This window comes from Pieris napi, chromosome 21 (genome assembly GCF_905475465.1).
Source record: "Pieris napi chromosome 21, ilPieNapi1.2, whole genome shotgun sequence".
NCBI lineage: Eukaryota > Metazoa > Arthropoda > Insecta > Lepidoptera > Pieridae > Pieris > Pieris napi.
The window spans coordinates 5,998,864-6,017,828 of NC_062254.1; the positions used below are offsets into that span (position 1 = coordinate 5,998,864).

Sequence of the window (18,965 nt, forward strand, 5' to 3'; positions counted from 1 at the left end):
GGGGAGCCTCATAGCCTAGCGGTCTTATTAAGTGGCAGCTAGGTGAGGGGTACCGGGTTCGATTCCCAGTTCGAGGGCAAGTTTTAATTTAATTTAAATTTGTTCTCGGCCTTTGGGAGTGCCTAAACTGTACATGGAGGACATGATCGAATTTCTAAGGCAAAAAGCACGAATTATAAAAATCTCATACTTGACGCTGGCTAATGCACAAACCGTGCCAGGGGCCTTAGTCAAGATGCCTTAACAGTAGTGTATGTAGAACGTCAAAAACTAAATTTGTATGAAAACTTTTCGACACGAACTGTCATTTCCATACAAATTAAGTTTTCGACTTTCTACATACACTACTGTTAAGGCATCTTGACTAAGGCCCCAGAGCCATTAAAAAAAAAAAAAAATATCACAAATTTGTGAAGTATGAACTAAGAATAGTATGTATTTGTTTCTCTTCCCTTAATACAAAATGAATACTGATGCATCCCAAACTTGTGAATGGTTGGTTTGTCATTCTAAAAGATACTCAGGAAGACCATACTTCTTTAATACGTTGACAGGAGACGCCGTGTGGAATTTGCCTGAACAAACTGTAAGTCTTTATTCTATCTCTCGAAGCCATTTCTATCAGGACAACAATCACTTAGTAGATCTGGAGCTGTCTTTATACGGTTAACAATATGCCTAGTTTAAACAAATTGCTCTACGAAATGTTTGGATAGTACCTTTTAAAGAAAAACATCAGATAGTTTTGTTTGCTGATGACACGTCCTTGATTTTTAAAATCAAACGACAAATAACAAATTTTGACGATGTGAACAATGCTCTGTCTTCGATTGTCCATTGGTTTAGTATGAATAACCTTCTACTTAATGCAAAAAAGACAAAATGCATTAAATTTTGTGCAAAAAATGCAAGGGTTATGGATACTAGACCAATTATAAACGGTGAGGAATTGAATCTGGATGATACAACTGTATTTCTCGGAATCACCATGGATTCAAAACTTCAGTGGTCCCCTCATATTAACGGATTGGCGAAGAGACTTAGTTCTGCAGCCTACGCGGTTAAAAAAATTCGCTCACTAACTGATGTCGATACAGCTAGACTTGTTTATTTTAGTTACTTTCATAGCTTAATGACTTATGGCTTATTATTATGGGGTCATGCTGCTGATGTCGAAACTATTTTCATCCTGCAGAAGAGGGCTATTCGTGCAATCTATAATTTAAAATGTAGGGAATCTCTTAGAGATAAATTCAAGGAAATTAATATACTTACCTTTCCCTCGCAATATATTTATGAAAATATTATGTATGTATACAAAAATAGTGATAAGTTTACTAGAATAGAACATACGCACAATGTTAATACACGGAACAAACGCAGGCTGCAATTTCCCCGTACTAGACTATCTAAAGTTAGTAATTCTTTTTTGGGGAAAGGGATACTCTTCTTTAATAAAATCCCAGAGGCTCTTTTATCACTGCCTTTCAATAAATTTAAGAAATGTATTAAAGAAAAGCTGTGTAAAAAGGCTTACTATAAAGTCAACGATTATCTAGTTGATAAAAGGGCCTGGGACTAGTGCTAGACAGGCTACTTCTAATCAATTTGCGATATTTGTTTTAAATAAGTGTTGTTTGATGATTTGCTGTTTTAAAAGAGTACCGAGAGTTTTTTACGCCGGCTTTTTCTCTCGGCCTACACCCTCTGTCTTCTTTGCCGATGAGTAGGGATGCCTTCAAATTTAATGACGTGGAATAAGTGATACATGTATCTTATGTTCCATAATAAACATATTTTATTTTATTTATTTTAAAAGTTACGTTGTCAATGCAATTCTAAAACACCTACCCTCAAATTCCGAAATAAAATTGTTTAAGTTTAATAATCTGTCTTATTAAACACTAATTTAATTTACAGTATATTTAGTAGAACAAGTTTACTAGCTTAAATTAGTGTAATTTAAAACTATCTTGTTTTCAATTAAGTTTCTTTATCAAATTTTTTTTTACAGGTAGCGTTTATCAAAGCAAGAGCAAATCAAAGCAAACCTATAATAAATACAGGATATCCAGAGCCTAATGAAGTCTTTAACGATACTATATCCACTTCCGTTAACAATAATGCAGTTTTTAACCAGCCAACAGAAAAAGTGTATAATACATTCTGTAGACAAAGCCCTTCTAACATAAATTTTTCACATTGTATTCCCCAGAATACACATAATAGCAATACTTTGGGTGTGCCATTATTAAGTGTCCGTCCAAATGCAATAAATTGGAATGAATCTTCTAACAACCCAGAGTGCTACTTAAATGCTAACCATAGCAATTGGCAACCTCATCAGGTTCATGCATCAACACCTATATCATCTAAAACAAAAAAAGAAGAATTCTTTACATTGCAAACTAAAAGTAAAGTTACAGTGCCAAAACAATGTGATATGAATGATCAAATGAATTTTCAAAACAATTCCAATAATATTACTTCAGGTCATGTAACTGGTTAGTACACTTACACTTAAATATAATATAAAAAGGTCTTTAAACACCTGCCCACTGAATAAAAATTGATAATCTTTATTTATCATTAGATACGGTCTATATTATACCCATATTTCAATTACTACTGAACTAAGAAGGATTATCTCTTAATGACTTAGTTTCTAGGAAATTTTTGGACAAACATATAAACATAAATGCACTTATGTAATAAAACACATGTCCTTTATTTATTATTAGATACCTATACTATACCCATATTTCAAGTAATTCTCAAGCGAGAAAGATCATTTCTTAATCAAGAAATTTCCTAGAACTCTTTCTGGACAAACAAATAAACGTACATGCACTTATGAAATTAAGCTGGTGTGCTTGGAAGCATAAATAGATTATCATACTCATATTATCCAATTGCAATATCACATAACTTAAACCTTCTTTTTGAAGTAGGTTAAAAGTAGTATTAATTGGTGAGCATAATGTTTGAAATATAATTTTCAGCATCACTTGAAGGTGATCATGATATGAAAATAAGCAAAGACGTTGTTGAAGATGACTTACATGACATGCTGGTATGAAATACATCTCTTGCCTTTATTTGGTTTCATTGAAGATCTCTGTTGCTTCTACCAGTTTTAGTAGTTAAACAATTTTATTGATATGTACATATTATTATAATTTTTGTTGATTGTGTATTTGTTTAAGTGTTAACTAAATATTATATTTATTGTTGCAATTTTTTGTTAACATTATCTGAAATTAGGTTAATAAGGTAATAATGTTGCTTGTGCTTAATTAGGGTGGCTTTAATCTTAATGTTTTTCTTATATATTTTAAGAAATTGCATAATATCATCTCCTGTGGGCTTTTGTAACAAAAAGTCAAATTTGGTTTTGGTTAGAATTCAGTAGAGGTTAAATCTGATCAGAAAGTAGTATAAAATTATTCCTTTTAAAATTGATTATTATCATTATTGCAGGATTTTTCCATTTATCTTTGTGTGTGACCTTAACTTGAAAATTTTTTTTTTCAGGAAACTAATAATTTGAATATCACAGCTTTGCAAACATTGTTTAAGATTGACGTAAGAACCAAAGTTTGGTTTCTTGTGCTTGATGAGGATGTGTTTTTAAAGAAATTAAACTTTATAAAGGAAATTCGAAATGCAGGTATAAAAATATTAGTCTAAAAACTCTAACAAGTGAATGTTACAATAGATATAATAATCAGCATGAAATTAGGTACTTCTAGTATAATTGTACTAGAAAAGCCATACCGTCTAGGTTTTAGAACCTAGAAGTGCCTTTAATGGAAAAATAGAAAATGTAATACAAAATAAATACAAATTATATTAAATGTGTAGACAGTAAAAATATGGCTACAACAAGGACATAACTAAGTAGTACTTTGAAAGTCTTAATATATATATAAATTACGTGTCACGTTGTTTGTCCGCTATGGACTCCTAAACTACTGAACCGATTTCAATCAAATTTGCACACCGTGTGCGGTTTGATCCAACTTACAAGATAGGATAGCTTATATCTCAATTTATACCTGCAATATTATTTTATTGCAAATTATTTGTTTATTATTTGATAGTCACAATTCTAACAGATGGCGCTGTGTTGAAAGTACCAACGTTTCACATAAGCTACAATTTAATGACATAACCACCAAAAAAAGCATGGTGGTCCCCATGACTGGTGATCTCCTACCGTTTCCCTTGAATAGTTTACTACTATATAATATAACAAAAACCTTAGCCACAGCAACGCTTGGCCGGTCTGCTAGTATCTTATATGATTTAGTTCTATTTACATATATAAATTATAAAAAATAAATCAGTGGCGCGACAACCTCTTTAGGTCTTGGCCTCAGATTTCTGAACCTGTTTCATGATCATTTTTTAAATCTAATAGGAAAGTAGGTGATCAGCCTCCAGTGCCTGACACACGCCGTCGACTTTTTGGGTCTAAGACATGTCGATTTCCTCACGATGTTTTCCTTCACCGTTCGAGTAAATGTTAAATGCGCACATAAAAAGAAAGTCCATTGGTGCACAACCGAGGATCGAACCTAAGACCTCAGGTATGAGAGTCGCACGCTGAAGCCACTAGGCCAACACTGCTCATATATAAATTATACCTCATTATATATTTATATTATAAAGATTTAAAGTTCGCGAGGCTGTACAGGGATTACCTCTGTATCTACTGAATCGATTTTGAAAACAAATTTTCCTATAGAATGTCACATTATTTGTGAGTGTTAAAATAACCTGAAAACAAAAAACTTGCAAAGTAAGTCCAGGGCCGGATTTAAAGGTCTGGAGTTCTCGGAGCAACAAAGGAGGAGGAGGCTCCCTGGCTCTAAATTATTTTCCAAATAAAATTTCAGTCGAGTTTTTCAATCAATAATTTATTGTAAAACCAAGTAGGTTCTTTTAGTAATTAACAAACATAAATCTTTGTACTGGGCACAAATTCTATTTATGGGGGCGTTACGAGAAAAGTTATTTGTATTAATCGTGAAAAGATTTAGTACGTCTTGAAATCTCCTCAGAATATCCTCATGTATGTGTAACATCAGCTGCCCTTTTGATTATGCCACTTGCCGCGATATCTTGCATGCCTAAAAGGGACCAAATTAAATAGCTTTATAGATACTTAATGTAGAGAATATTGTCTTGCATACATTTCCTTACATCAAAGGTGCACCAAAGGAAAATAAAATTAGATATAAGTTAAACATGTTGTTGCACAATATGTTAACTACTAACAATATACAATTAAATTGTGACTTAGGTACACTACCTAATTTAATGGACATAAATTGTATATTTAAAAATAAGTATGTATTGACAAAGGATAGGTTCCGCCTACCTAATTATTATTTACAACAGATAGCTACTATGCTATCTTACTTTTTATTTACAACTAAAGCTAAACATTTAGCTTTTCAGACAACTGCTTCTATTGAGCAGCTAGCTTTTCAGACAACTGCTTCTATTGAGCAGCTTAGCTTAAGTGAATGTAGTGATACTTGCAGTAGCACTTCATTAAGTATAAATAATTTAAATTAGATAGTGTGACAATAGAGGCAAACTCTAGCAATAATTTAGTACAACTCAGCTCAACACAAACATGTTATATTACTAACAACAACTGTTTAAACTTGATGCATCAAAACATGCAAGGTATGTTGGGCAAAGAATTAGAATTGGAGTTGTTTTTAAAATCAAGTAAAATTGATGTCCTATGCATTACCGAACATTGGCTTAGAGAATGCCAAATCATCTTTAACTTTGATCAGCACCAAGTTGCAAGTTCGTTTTGCAGATTGTCGGCGATTCATGGGGGCTCTTTGATTATTGTTAATAAAAACTTAAAGTATAAAGAGCGTAATGACATCGTGTGTCTGTCTGTAGAACACTCTTTGGAAGTAGCCTGTATAGAGATTGAGAATTGCATTATTTTAAGTGTTTACAGACCACCAAGTGCATCTTACGATTTTTTTGAAGAAAAGTTGGAGGAAATTTTGTGTAAAGTTAGTTTTAAGAACAATAAGTATATTATTGTATGTGGTGACTTCAATATAAATTTATTAGAAAATACCTCCATTAGTAAAAAATTCAATCTGTTATTAAAATCTTACAATCTTGTTAACTTGTTTCTTGAGCCCACTAGAATTACAAGCTCCACTGCCACATGTATAGATAATGTATTTACAGATGCAGAGGCAATGCAAACCTCAATTACAACTGATCTTAGCTCAGATCATTGTGGACAGTTAGTGGCGCTAAAATGTAAAGTGGTAAAACAAGTAAATAAGAGCAGTGTGTTTGTTCCAGTGAATAAAAAGCGAATGGTGAGATTTAGACATAATATAGGTAAACGCCTACCTTTATTACCGGTAGGTACTACCGTTGATGAACAATACAACAATCTAAGTGATTGTATTAATAAAGAGTTCAACACCATCTTTACCCCAAAGAAAGTCTCTCATTCGCAGTGTAAATCGTTTAGTGATTGGGCGACAGCGGGAATTTATAAAAGTAGACAACGGTTGTATGACCTTTACGCTGAAAAGTCATACAATCATAATGAAGAATTTATTCTTTATGTTCGAAATTATTCGAAATTATTTAAGAAAGTTTGTTACGCGGCCAAGTCCTTAAATATCAAAAACAAGATTAAAAATAGTACCAATAAAACTAAAATGACTTGGAAGATAATTGATAGTGAAACTGGAAGAGTCAGGGATCGCAATCAAGACGTCGAACTATGTGTCGATAACACTATAATCAAATCTAACGAAGAGATAGCGATTGTTTTTGATAAGTACTTTTCTGACATTCCAATTTCGACTACTAAGTCTCTTCAATCATCTCCCGCCCTCGCCGAATCGCTGCTCAAAGATAATGTAAACGAGTGCAAGGTCAGTTTTTCATTCCGACCCATTGGTGCCGACGATATAGTGAGGATATTTAGAACCATAGATATTAAGAACACTACCGATCTTTAGGGTATTTCTGTAAAAATAATTAGTAGCATAATTGATGTAATTGCTCCCCATCTAGCTATAATTTTCAACAATTGTATTAAAAGTGGCGAGTTTCCCGATCTAATGAAACATAGTAAAGTTATTCCTTTATTTAAAGCAGGTAGTATGTCCGACCCCAGTAACTTTAGACCAATTTCCGTACTACCTACTTGTAGTAAAATATTTGAAAAAATTATATTAAATCAACTGGTAAGTCATTTTAACGTAAACAAATTATTACATAATAATCAGTTCGGTTTTACCAAGGGTCGCTCGACAGCCGATGCCGGTGTTGAGATATATAGATATATAGTTAAGGCTTGGGAGGAGTCGCATGACGCTTTAGGTGTTTTCTGCGACTTATCCAAAGCATTTGATTGTGTCCAACACGATACCTTAATCGGGAAACTCCGCCACTATGGCATCAAGAATACCGCACTGAATCTTCTGACTTCCTATTTACACGGAAGAACTCAGAAGGTTGAAGTGAATGGTAAGAGGTCCTCTGGGTCGGCAGTAGATATGGGGGTACCACAGGGCTCAATTCTTGGCCCTTTCCTCTTTCTTGTTTATATAAATGATCTACCTTTCATGGTAGAGAGAAAACATCAGATAGTTTTGTTTGCTGATGACACGTCCTTGATTTTTAAAATCAAACGACAAATAACAAATTTTGACGATGTGAACAATGCTCTGTCTTCGATTGTCCATTGGTTTAGTATGAATAACCTTCTACTTAATGCAAAAAAGACAAAATGCATTAAATTTTGTGCAAAAAATGCAAGGGTTATGGATACTAGACCAATTATAAACGGTGAGGAATTGAATCTGGATGATACAACTGTATTTCTCGGAATCACCATGGATTCAAAACTTCAGTGGTCCCCTCATATTAACGGATTGGCGAAGAGACTTAGTTCTGCAGCCTACGCGGTTAAAAAAATTCGCTCACTAACTGATGTCGATACAGCTAGACTTGTTTATTTTAGTTACTTTCATAGCTTAATGACTTATGGCTTATTATTATGGGGTCATGCTGCTGATGTCGAAACTATTTTCATCCTGCAGAAGAGGGCTATTCGTGCAATCTATAATTTAAAATGTAGGGAATCTCTTAGAGATAAATTCAAGGAAATTAATATACTTACCTTTCCCTCGCAATATATTTATGAAAATATTATGTATGTATACAAAAATAGTGATAAGTTTACTAGAATAGAACATACGCACAATGTTAATACACGGAACAAACGCAGGCTGCAATTTCCCCGTACTAGACTATCTAAAGTTAGTAATTCTTTTTTGGGGAAAGGGATACTCTTCTTTAATAAAATCCCAGAGGCTCTTTTATCACTGCCTTTCAATAAATTTAAGAAATGTATTAAAGAAAAGCTGTGTAAAAAGGCTTACTATAAAGTCAACGATTATCTAGTTGATAAAAGGGCCTGGGACTAGTGCTAGACAGGCTACTTCTAATTAATTTGCGATATTTGTTTTAAATAAGTGTTGTTTGATGATTTGCTGTTTTAAAAGAGTACCGAGAGTTTTTTACGCCGGCTTTTTCTCTCGGCCTACACCCTCTGTCTTCTTTGCCGATGAGTAGGGATGCCTTCAAATTTAATGACGTGGAATAAGTGATACATGTATCTTATGTTCCATAATAAACATATTTTATTTTTTATTCATATCATTATACATATATAATTACAGATAATAGGTGTCGTTTGGTCGTCCCGGAATGTGTTTTGAATCGTATTCAAAAGGGAACAACATCTGTTAACAAGATACATATGAAGAGAGCATTACAAGCAGCCATATTTATTTCTAATGTCTTAACGGAAAACTGTGCCATTGTTGGTAAGTGATTTTATTAATTACCCCCGCGAACTTTGTTTCGCCTTAATATGATTTTATTACTATGGCTACCTTTTTATAAGCTAAATAACAACATAAGGAACACTTTGATACACCATACACACTGTTCGCTTTTCCGGAAGAAAATCCAACTTTTCTCTACATAAAAACCTTCCTCAAAGTTAATATAAAATAAATTTAAGAATAAATCAAAAAGAAAATACTCTAGCTGTCTTTGACTTTTGTGCTTAGCAACATATTTTGCGATTCATTTTTTTTATATCGATTTTACGGTAAAAAGTATGATCTTGTCTGGTTGAATTGAGTACAGCATATCGTGTACAATGTACTGTACATGCTAATACACTTTTCCTACATAGACTCACTATAACAGCACTACGCGCTATAACTAGGGTTACCACCTTTTTTTGCAATAAAGAATAAAGAAATCACATGCGAAATAAAGTATTTTCGTGTACTTTATTGTTCTCATATAGTATAGAGTACAATAACTTGAAATAACGTACAATACTTTATTATAAAGCACGAATGGCAACCCTAGCCTATACCACACTTTCACTAATAAGAAAACTTGGGTTCACCTTTGCATTCTAACAAGAGGACCTGCGACTAATTATCTTAGCAATTCTAACATTATTCTGTTTTCTCCCGAGGGTTTAGGGATCTATACGTTACAGAAACGTTATACATTTTTTTAATTTTTTTATTTATAAACACGTTGCTACACTCAAACATATGCTCTTAAATATATATAATTATGTTATTACAATAATATTTATAGAAAAAATTTAACTATCTAATCTTATATACAAATTTTGTTTCAGATAAAGAAAATCGTCATGATGATCATACACAAAATATCGTTGCATGTTATAGAAAATACAGCCAAAAGGACTACAAAGTTGTAAGTTTATTAAATTTTGTTGTGGTTCCGAGAAGGAAAATGATTTTAAATATTTTAACTGTTTTACTTTGTTCTTTCTTAGGTTTTGTTAACAGAAAATAATATCAATCAAAATATAAACGTAACAAGTCCCATATTTCGGATGGAAGAAGTTGAATATTTCATGATATATGGGGAATTAAAAGAGACGTCACCTCGAAAAGTATTTAACTCAACAATTACGGTCACAATACCAAATAATCCAAGAAAGAGTTTTTCCAGTAAAACTAAAGTAGGGATAAGAGATCCACAAATCAAAAGATATATAGAACAAGAAGAGCATAATGTATCTGATTCAAAATCAATACAGAGAGAAGAGTCAGAAATGAAAATGGAGGTGGGTAGTTTAACTGATGAGAAAAAAATAAATGGTCATTGTTCATGGAATAAATGGGACAGATCACGTTCTCTTACCAGTTTAAATCCAGGGACAATCTGCAACACACTATCAAATACCTCGTTTCATGATACAGAATATGGAGATGTTGATAAAAACGTTATGTTTGAAGTTACAAGTGAACTGATGAAAGGGAACCTAATATCCAAGTCAGAAGAGTGGATTTCGCGATTCACACAAATACTGGAAGAAGCTCTTAATCAGATTCTACAAAAGGCAGCTTTTCAGACAACACCACCACCTTGGACGATGTATGAGGCTTGTGAATGTATTAAACGGGGATTTAAAAATGACGCTTATATTGTTGATGCGGCAAATAAGTTGGTGGATATTATATTTGATAATGGAGCTTTCAGAGGTGAGATTTTCTTCCCGCTTTTATTTGCAGCACTTTTGATAGTAATCGATACTATCATAAATAATAAAAAGTTAGAGTCACGGATTCACTTGGTACTAAACAGCTTGGATCATCGTTCACGATCTCAATTAGTTAAATAATATGTTGTTTTTGAAGTTTATTTTATTTAGAATACTTCTTTAGGCGCGTTATGAAAAATTTGTGAGAGTGAAATTATACGATGCGCGCGCACCGTGACACAAAATTATCAGTATGAAGTTTTTAAACCAGCCGGGCGCCGTGCGTGCGCGAGCGAGATGAGAATAAAACAATCTACAAGTAAAAAGAAATAGGATATGCGTGAAGTTAGCAGCTATGCCAAGAATTTTGAATGACCATAATGACCTTTGTAGTACGTTTTAAACAAATAAAGGGTTTTAATTATTTTTTCAAAGAAATTTAGCAATGCTTTTTCATAAAGACCTATTGTTACTTAGTTAAAAGGTTATGAAACATACCTAGTTATTAAATTTAATGAATAATATAATAAAATAATAAATAATAATTATTATTATTATTAATATTAATTAACAATTGAATAATATACTTACTAAATATTAAATATTATTAAATTATTAACGTTAAATATGTATTATTAATTATTTAATATTTAAAAAAACAAAGAAAGCCAAAGAAGTAGGTATAACTTCTTACGCGCGTACATAAGTACACGCACCCTTTTTTTGTTTTATTAGAATGTTAAATGAAATAACATAATATAACGTTAATATTTTATTACTTTCAACGTTTTTCTAAAGAAATTTGTTATTTATGTTAAACCGTTGTTACAGGTAAAATTAACCACAACATAAATCCATCAACATTTATGAAAATCTATAGTTACGGCGTTTACCTCGTTGATGCTTTACAGGTAAATGATTTATATTTAAATGCTCTTACAGAGTTGTGTAACTAACAATATTCATTTATTTCTCACTGCCCGCATCACCCGCGTGAATTTCGTGTGATTTGGCTTTGTACCGTTATATTATAGTATTTACAGCAATGAATTATAGTAGTTTTTGAGTTTATCGTCTTCAAACAGACAAACACGCGGCCAGGGCCTTCATTTTGTAATATAACATCGTAAAGATAGTCTTTAATTTAGTAGTGATTACTTATATACTATAATAAACTGTTTTGCAAAAAAATGGCCCCCTAAGGAAGTTTATTTCGATTCGATTTCAGTTAATTGAAATTTAATTCGCTGACTGGCTGTGAATTGTGGTAATTCGTTTATTAATTTTTGGTTATTTTTTTTTAATTTATCTACACGGCTAAACATGCTCTTTTGGAATGTTCTTTTTAAGTAATTACTACTAAATATTCGGCATATAATGATTGATCGCGCGCGCGGATTTAAATTACGAATTGTAATTTAAATTCAATTGATATCTGTAAAACTCTTTAAATGACAATTCCTGAGGAATACTTGGTTTTGGTCATTTACTTAATCTTCATTATCTTGAAATTAGCCTAAAATTTCTACTGAAAATATATTTTTTTTTACGAAAATAAGCATTTTGGCGTTTATTCTCTCTCAATCAATGGTCGTGCGTCCCGAGAGTAACGTTTGTTTTTTTTTTTTGTTTTTTTTTTACATGGTAAGGATACCGGCATGTCATAGATTTAAAAACAAAAAAAAATATGTTTATTATGGACCATAAGATACATGTATCACTTATTCCACGTCATTAAATTTGAATTTGTAGGCATCCCTACTCATCGGCAAAGAAGATATGAAACACAAAAGATTGATTGACGCGCCATTGAGTTATCACTTTACATTGTTTAAACGTAATATATAACGCAATTATATTTTAGGGCGTTTTCGAAGATGACGAAAACCTACAGGCAGCTGAGAAATTATTAGCCAAGTTACTACTCGATATTGAGACGCCGGATTTCGATAACTCTTTCAATGAAATCGATGCAATAAATGAGCATAGCGATGAAGGTATATTTTTAAAAGTGACATTTTTAGTTTAAAAATATAAGGATTTTTTGTAATAAAAACAAGGCTTTTTATTAAATTTATTCTGCGCGGTACATTACATATTTAAACATAAACTATCAGTAAATAGCATTTATTTGTTACAACTACAAATCTTTTCTCTTTTTAATATTAGTTAGTGTAGATTTACATAATTCGGCGTTTTAAACATACTTCGTCGATACGTAATAAATTCGGTTTAGTTTGTTTTTCAGCTTCGCCACAAAAAACATCCCAAAATCATCCGACACCATCCAGAATCACCCGTTCAAAGGCTAGAAATATTATGACATCAGTAAGTATTAAGTAGCATTATTTATGCAAAAACTTTTCTATTTTTTTTTATTTTTATGAGATATTAAACTTTTGAAACAAATGACATCAAACATAGACAGTCAAAATTTTAATGATTGGCCCAAGCTACTCATGTTATATATTTGTTAAACTTATATAAGTACATTTTCAACAATATTTTAGGTCCAGGAACGAGCCCATCACTCTAAAGATAAACTTCTTCAGTTTTTGCCGGGAAAAGAAAACTTTTTGTCAAATTTTGAACTTAAAAATGCCGACAAGGATGAAACTAATGAACCAGAAAATACAGATAAGACAGATTGTGTTAATACTAAAACAGATGATCCACCGAAAATTATAAGAAACTTTACAAGAATCTCTAATATTGAAGATAAATTGAATCCAAATGGATCTGATGATCTAGGTAATCTAGATTTTATTTTAGATGGTGCTGAAGTGCCAGAAAAGAAAACTTACACTCATATGGATTTCATAGAACAAACTAAGGCTAAATTACGCTACGTTTTTAAATTTTGGTAAGTTTACTCATTATTGATAAGTATCTATTGAATTTTTGCCCTTAGTTTGTAGCATATAAATAAATAAAGACTATTTAAAAGTAAATATTAATAGTATGTGAATAATTTAAAAACCAATTGTATTTGTTTTTCTTTACCAACCAGTTTTATGGTCAGGTTGTCTACTGACATAGTTTTACCCATTTTCTATACCGGGCTAGCCTGCTCCTACTCTTCGGCAGATCATCTGCCCATCTTATCCACTTCCTTTTTCATTCCCTTGGATGTATTAATGTATTAGAAAATACATCTTTTGTAAATTTATCTATTTGAGTTTTTATAATCCATTTGATTATCTTGATTTTTTTATAGAGCGTAATTGTCTGTCTTTTCCATGTTAATCCATATCCATATACCAAAGGTATCTTTGTTATATAATATTCAGCGACATATATATAACAGAACGTATAAATAGACAGATGTATTTTACATAGCTTTTAACAATTGGAACGGACAATAACTATTAAGTTATATTTATCTTTTTTATAGCCAAGATACAAGACAAAGGCTGTTAAATCCAGAAAAACTCGATAAAAAGGATGTAAATTGTCAAGCCAAAAAATTGGCAGAACTTATACGTGTTTTCCGTCTTCAATTAACAGGGTAGGTATGCTTACGTTTCTTATAAGTTGTTGATTTTACGTTACCACACGCGTATTATTATTAAAATGATTTTTAATTTAAAATAATAATTCATACAGCAAATAGCAGATTGGCAAATTTAAAGTGTTTTATACGCATAAATAAAAAAAAAAGTGTGCGTGTACTTATGTACGCGCGTAAGAAGTTATACTTCTTTGGCTTTCTTTATTTTTTTTAATATTTAATAATTAATAATAATTATTATTATTATTTATTATTTTAATATATTATTCATTCAATTTAATAACTAGGTATGTTTCATAACCTTTTAACTAAGTAACAATAGGTCTTTGTGAAAAAGAATTGCTTAATTTCTTTGAAAAAATAATTAAAACTCCTTTATTTGTTTAAAAGGTAGCAAAGGTCATTCAAAATTTTTGGCATAGCTGCTAACTTCTCGCATATTCTATTTCTTTTTACTTGTTGGTTGCCTTAGTCCCACCTCGCTCGCGCACGCTCGGCGCCCGGCTGGTTTAAAAAGAATTCGTTAGTGGGCAACTTCATACTGATAATTTTGTGTCACGGTGCGCGCGCATCGTAAAATTTCACTCTCATCAATTTTTCATAACGCGCCTAAAGAAGTATAACTTCAAAAATACTTATAAATAAATAAACAAATAATAAAATATGTATTCAAAGAATTGTCTTCTTTCTTTAGTATCAAAATACTTTACAGTGATCAGCTTTCTCTGACACAATTTTCTATTTTAGACTTATTGCTTTCGTGTATCCTTCTATACTTCTACACTACACACTACTAATCTTCTGCAAATCTGAAATTCAAACGCACGACTCAACAGTTTGATCCGTGTCCAAGGATAATCTCTTAATAAGATATTATTATTATGAATAATAAACTAATATATATAATAAATTGTTCTAGGATATACGAAAGAAAAAAAGATATTTATTTAAATGATCTTAACTTTAATGAGGCTGAATATAATTATTATAAGTAAGTGTTTATTAACATTATTTTTCTGTTTTATGAAAAACTTGAACCAAACATTTTTTGTTTTACTGAAAACCCAGAAATTTTAACCGCCTTTGAGCGTCAGCGCAATTTGTTTTTTATATATTTTGATTTTGGCAGAAGTAATAAGTCTAGTTAAATTTGTAGAGCTTGGCTTCAAATAATACCATTATATCAAGCACACTTAAATTTTTAAATGATAACCGGATGTTATTTTGTTTAATCTATGAGTTTTTTTCAGGGAATTTGTTAAGCACTGTTTGGATGAATGCGCAATTCTTAATACGGCCCTATCGATTATAATAACAGCAACAGGCTCAACTCTCCAATAGAAACGAGATTAGGGGTATTTGAAGGGGGAAGAGGAAAAGCGTACCTGACACCTCAAATGGTACACACAATGGAGCCCCCCTTCCGAAGATGATTTTTTTTAAAAGTTTTTCTTTAAAAGTGTTATTAAAAAGCAGTCACATCGAAAGAGCTAAAATTCATCTCTCCCATCTCGTATGATCACTAGCCAAAAAATGTTTTTTTTTTTTAAATTATGTTATCTTCCTACCAAAACATTTCGTGTTATTACATCAACCATCTAAACAAACAAAATGTTTGTCAACAGCACGTATATTTTTTCATTTTTAAGTAAAATATTCGCCCATTAATAAAACAAAATAAAAAAGTAACGATTATGTATCTGTAAAAAAATATGGGCATCTGTATTGAACACACTGTTAAAGAGTCAAGCTAAAATATTCTCTTAGAGATATTTCCAATGAAAAGTGTTAGCCTCACGTATAAGAGTTAGATTAAGTTAATTTAAAAATATGTTCATTTTATTTGGAAAATACTTGGGGGCTATCCAGACCGCTAAATTCGGCCCTGCCAGTGGCGCTACAACCCTCTATCGGTCTTGCCTTCACAGTTCACATTGCATTAGTTTCTTTGATGATTTATATTTCATAGACTAGTAGGTGATCAGCCATCTGTCCGGCACATGTCGAGTTTTGGATGTTTTCCTTCACCGTACGAACGAGTCTAAGATACGCATGTAGAAAGTCCATTGATGCAAGCCGGGGTCGACCTCAAGGATGAGAGTCGCACGCTGAAGCCACCTATAGTCGAATTTTTAATTAGACGTAAGACGATATCAACTGACGTTTACGGTGTTGTCAGTTTTTAATGAAATAAAAATAGTGTTGTGACAAAGTAAAAACCCCTGAATTAATGATCGGTGATGGCACTAGTCGCCGCGCCGCGCTTTGTAATAAGACGTCAAAAAACTGATTGTAGTTACATAGTACTAGTACCTAACTTATATCAGAGCACTTTTATACAATTTTGAGATAGAAGTAATATTCTTTTATTGTTTGAAATGATTGACTATTCACACTCATTGTTCATTCATCTGATTGAACAAGAACTGAACGCATCACTATTACTTTAAATATGGCAACATTATTTTACAAAGTGACATTAGCTACTGTCAGTTGGCTTCGTCTAATTAAAAATACGACTATAGGCCAACACTGCTGTCGATATGAATGAATATAAATCTTAATAATAATTATTTATGATTATAAATAAATAAAATAAAAAGCCTTTTATTTCCCAATTAATAAGGTACATTTCTTTATGTGGTTTTCTAAACCTTTGCAAAACTTAACAAAATCTATTAGTAGATGAATAAATATTATGACTATATTTCTATCATGCTAAGTATTATTATTTACAGTTTTTGATATTCTAATTATTGTATGGGAACCCCTCTTCAGGTGAAGGCCTCTTCCAGCTTTTGCCAGTTTTCTCTATTTTGCGCTATGTGCTGCCATTTGGGGCCAGCTATTTTTTTAATATCTTCTTCCCAGCGTGCGAAAGGTCGCCCTCTGCAGCGTTTTCCTTTAGGTCCTTTCCAGGTCGTAATTTTTTGTGTCCATCTGTCGTCTTTGAGCCTCGCAACATGCCCAGCCCACTTCCATTTTAGTTTTAGTGCGTGATTTAATGCATCTATTGTTTTTGTTTTGGATCTTATGTCAGCGTGTCTAATTTTTTGTATTTTGCTTATGTTCAGCATGCTGCGCTCCATTCCCCTTTGGCACGTAATGATTTTTGTTTTTATTTTATTTGTAAACTTCCACGTTTGGCACGCGTAGGTTAAACACGGGATCAGACATGAGTCCATGACTTTCTTTTTAAGATTTATAGGCATATCGTTTTTAAATAACTCTCTGTAACTCCAATATTTATTCCATGTATTTTTAATTCTCCTTTGTACTTCTAGTTCATTGCTACTTTGGCTGAAACCGACTTGTTTTCCTAGGTAGGCGTATTGCTCGACGTATTCTAGTGTGTTGCCGTCTAGGATTATGTCTTTCTTAGTGCCATTTGACATGAGTTTTGTTTTGGAAATGTTTATTTCGAGGCCCACCTGCCTGCTAGTGTTACAAAGGTCTTCGATCATGCTTTGAAGTTGAGAACTGGATTCGGAGAACAGCACTAAGTCGTCTGCAAAGCGAAGGTGACTCAGATATTTGCCCTTTATATATAAACCTTTTTTACTCCAATCTAGTTCGCTCAGTGCAGTCTCTAGTATAGCAATAAATATCCTCGGAGAGAGCGGATCGCCTTGACGAACACCTCTTTTAACAGGGAATATGGGTCCAGTAGTTTCTAATTTGACTTTACTTGTGCACTTTTCGTATACCTTTTTTATAACATCTATATATGACTTTTCTACATTTTGAGCTTCCAGAGATTTCCATATACTGTGGTGCGAGACTGTGTCGAAAGCTTTTTGGTAATCTATGAATGCTGTGTATAAAGGTCTTTGAAACTCCTGGTATTTCTCTATTATTAACTCTAGTGTATGGATGTGGTCGACGGTACTAAAACCCTTTCTGAAGCCAGCCTGTTCAACCGGTTGTTTTATTTCTATCGATTGACTAATTCTCTGGTTTAGTATTGTAGAAAAGATTTTATACACAGTTGGTAATAGGCTTATGGGTCTGTAATTGCCAATGTCGTTAGGATCTCCCTTTTTATATAGCAAAATTATGTTAGAATTTGACCATTCAGACGGTGTTTCGAGAGATTCCATTATTATATTAAACAGTTTGGTCAGTGGCTCAGTTAGTAAATTATGTGCTGTCTTTATGGCATCGTTGGTTATACCGTCGCTTCCAGGGCTTTTGTCTGGTTTTAGTTTCGTTATCGTGTCTACAACTTCTTTACACTCTATTGGAGCGATATTTTGTTTAGGGTTTACCTGTAGATAGGTCTTAGTACTAGAGGTTTCAGAATTGGCTTTAATTTCAGCGGAGTACAGTTTTTTGTAAAAGTTTGTTGCAACGTTTACGATGTCTTTCCTGGAGTGTTTAGTTTTTTCTGTATCTGTTAAGCCTTCGATCCAAGTTTTATATGTCCTTAGTTCTTTGTAACCTTTTTTTAAGCTTCCTTTTAGTTCTAAATATTTTTGAAGTTGTACTTCTTTAGGCGCGTTATGACAAATTGATGAGAGTGAAATTTTACGATTGCGCGCGCACCTATGACACAAAATTGGCAGTGTGATATAGCGTGCGCGAGCGAGATGGGAATAAGACAAACTACAAGTAAAAAGAAATAGAATATGCGTGAAGCTAACTTCACGCATATTCGAGCTTAGCAGCTTAACAAGAATTTTGAATGACCATGACAATTGACATCTGACAATGACATTTACCTTTTAAACAAATATAGGAGTTTTAATTATTGTTTAAAATTAATAATTATATACCTAGTTATTTTCATTATACAAAATATTTGTGAAAAAACTGTGCTAACCTTCCTGAGTGCTT

The 18,965-nt window shown here is 32.4% G+C and overlaps 1 protein-coding gene across 4 annotated transcripts; it reads left to right on the forward strand.

The window, feature by feature from the left end:
* The first annotated feature begins 384 nt into the window (after positions 1-384).
* LOC125060476 lies at positions 385-15,616 on the forward strand. 4 transcript variants are annotated; one of them, XM_047665392.1, is made up of 15 exons: positions 385-586; positions 2,015-2,504; positions 3,003-3,073; positions 3,535-3,670; positions 8,757-8,903; positions 9,746-9,825; positions 9,908-10,229; positions 10,290-10,619; positions 11,450-11,529; positions 12,483-12,615; positions 12,855-12,946; positions 13,129-13,481; positions 14,013-14,126; positions 15,049-15,120; positions 15,380-15,616. In XM_047665392.1, exons 1-15 carry the CDS (start codon positions 464-466, stop codon positions 15,468-15,470), a joined length of 2,634 nt encoding a protein of 877 aa, XP_047521348.1. In that variant the 5' UTR covers positions 385-463; the 3' UTR covers positions 15,471-15,616. The 4 variants fall into 4 exon arrangements, with proteins under 4 accessions (XP_047521348.1, XP_047521346.1, XP_047521347.1 ...); XM_047665390.1 differs by having other exon boundaries at positions 386-586; positions 9,908-10,619; XM_047665391.1 differs by having other exon boundaries at positions 386-586; positions 9,908-10,619; positions 12,867-12,946.
* The last annotated feature ends 3,349 nt before the right edge of the window (positions 15,617-18,965 follow it).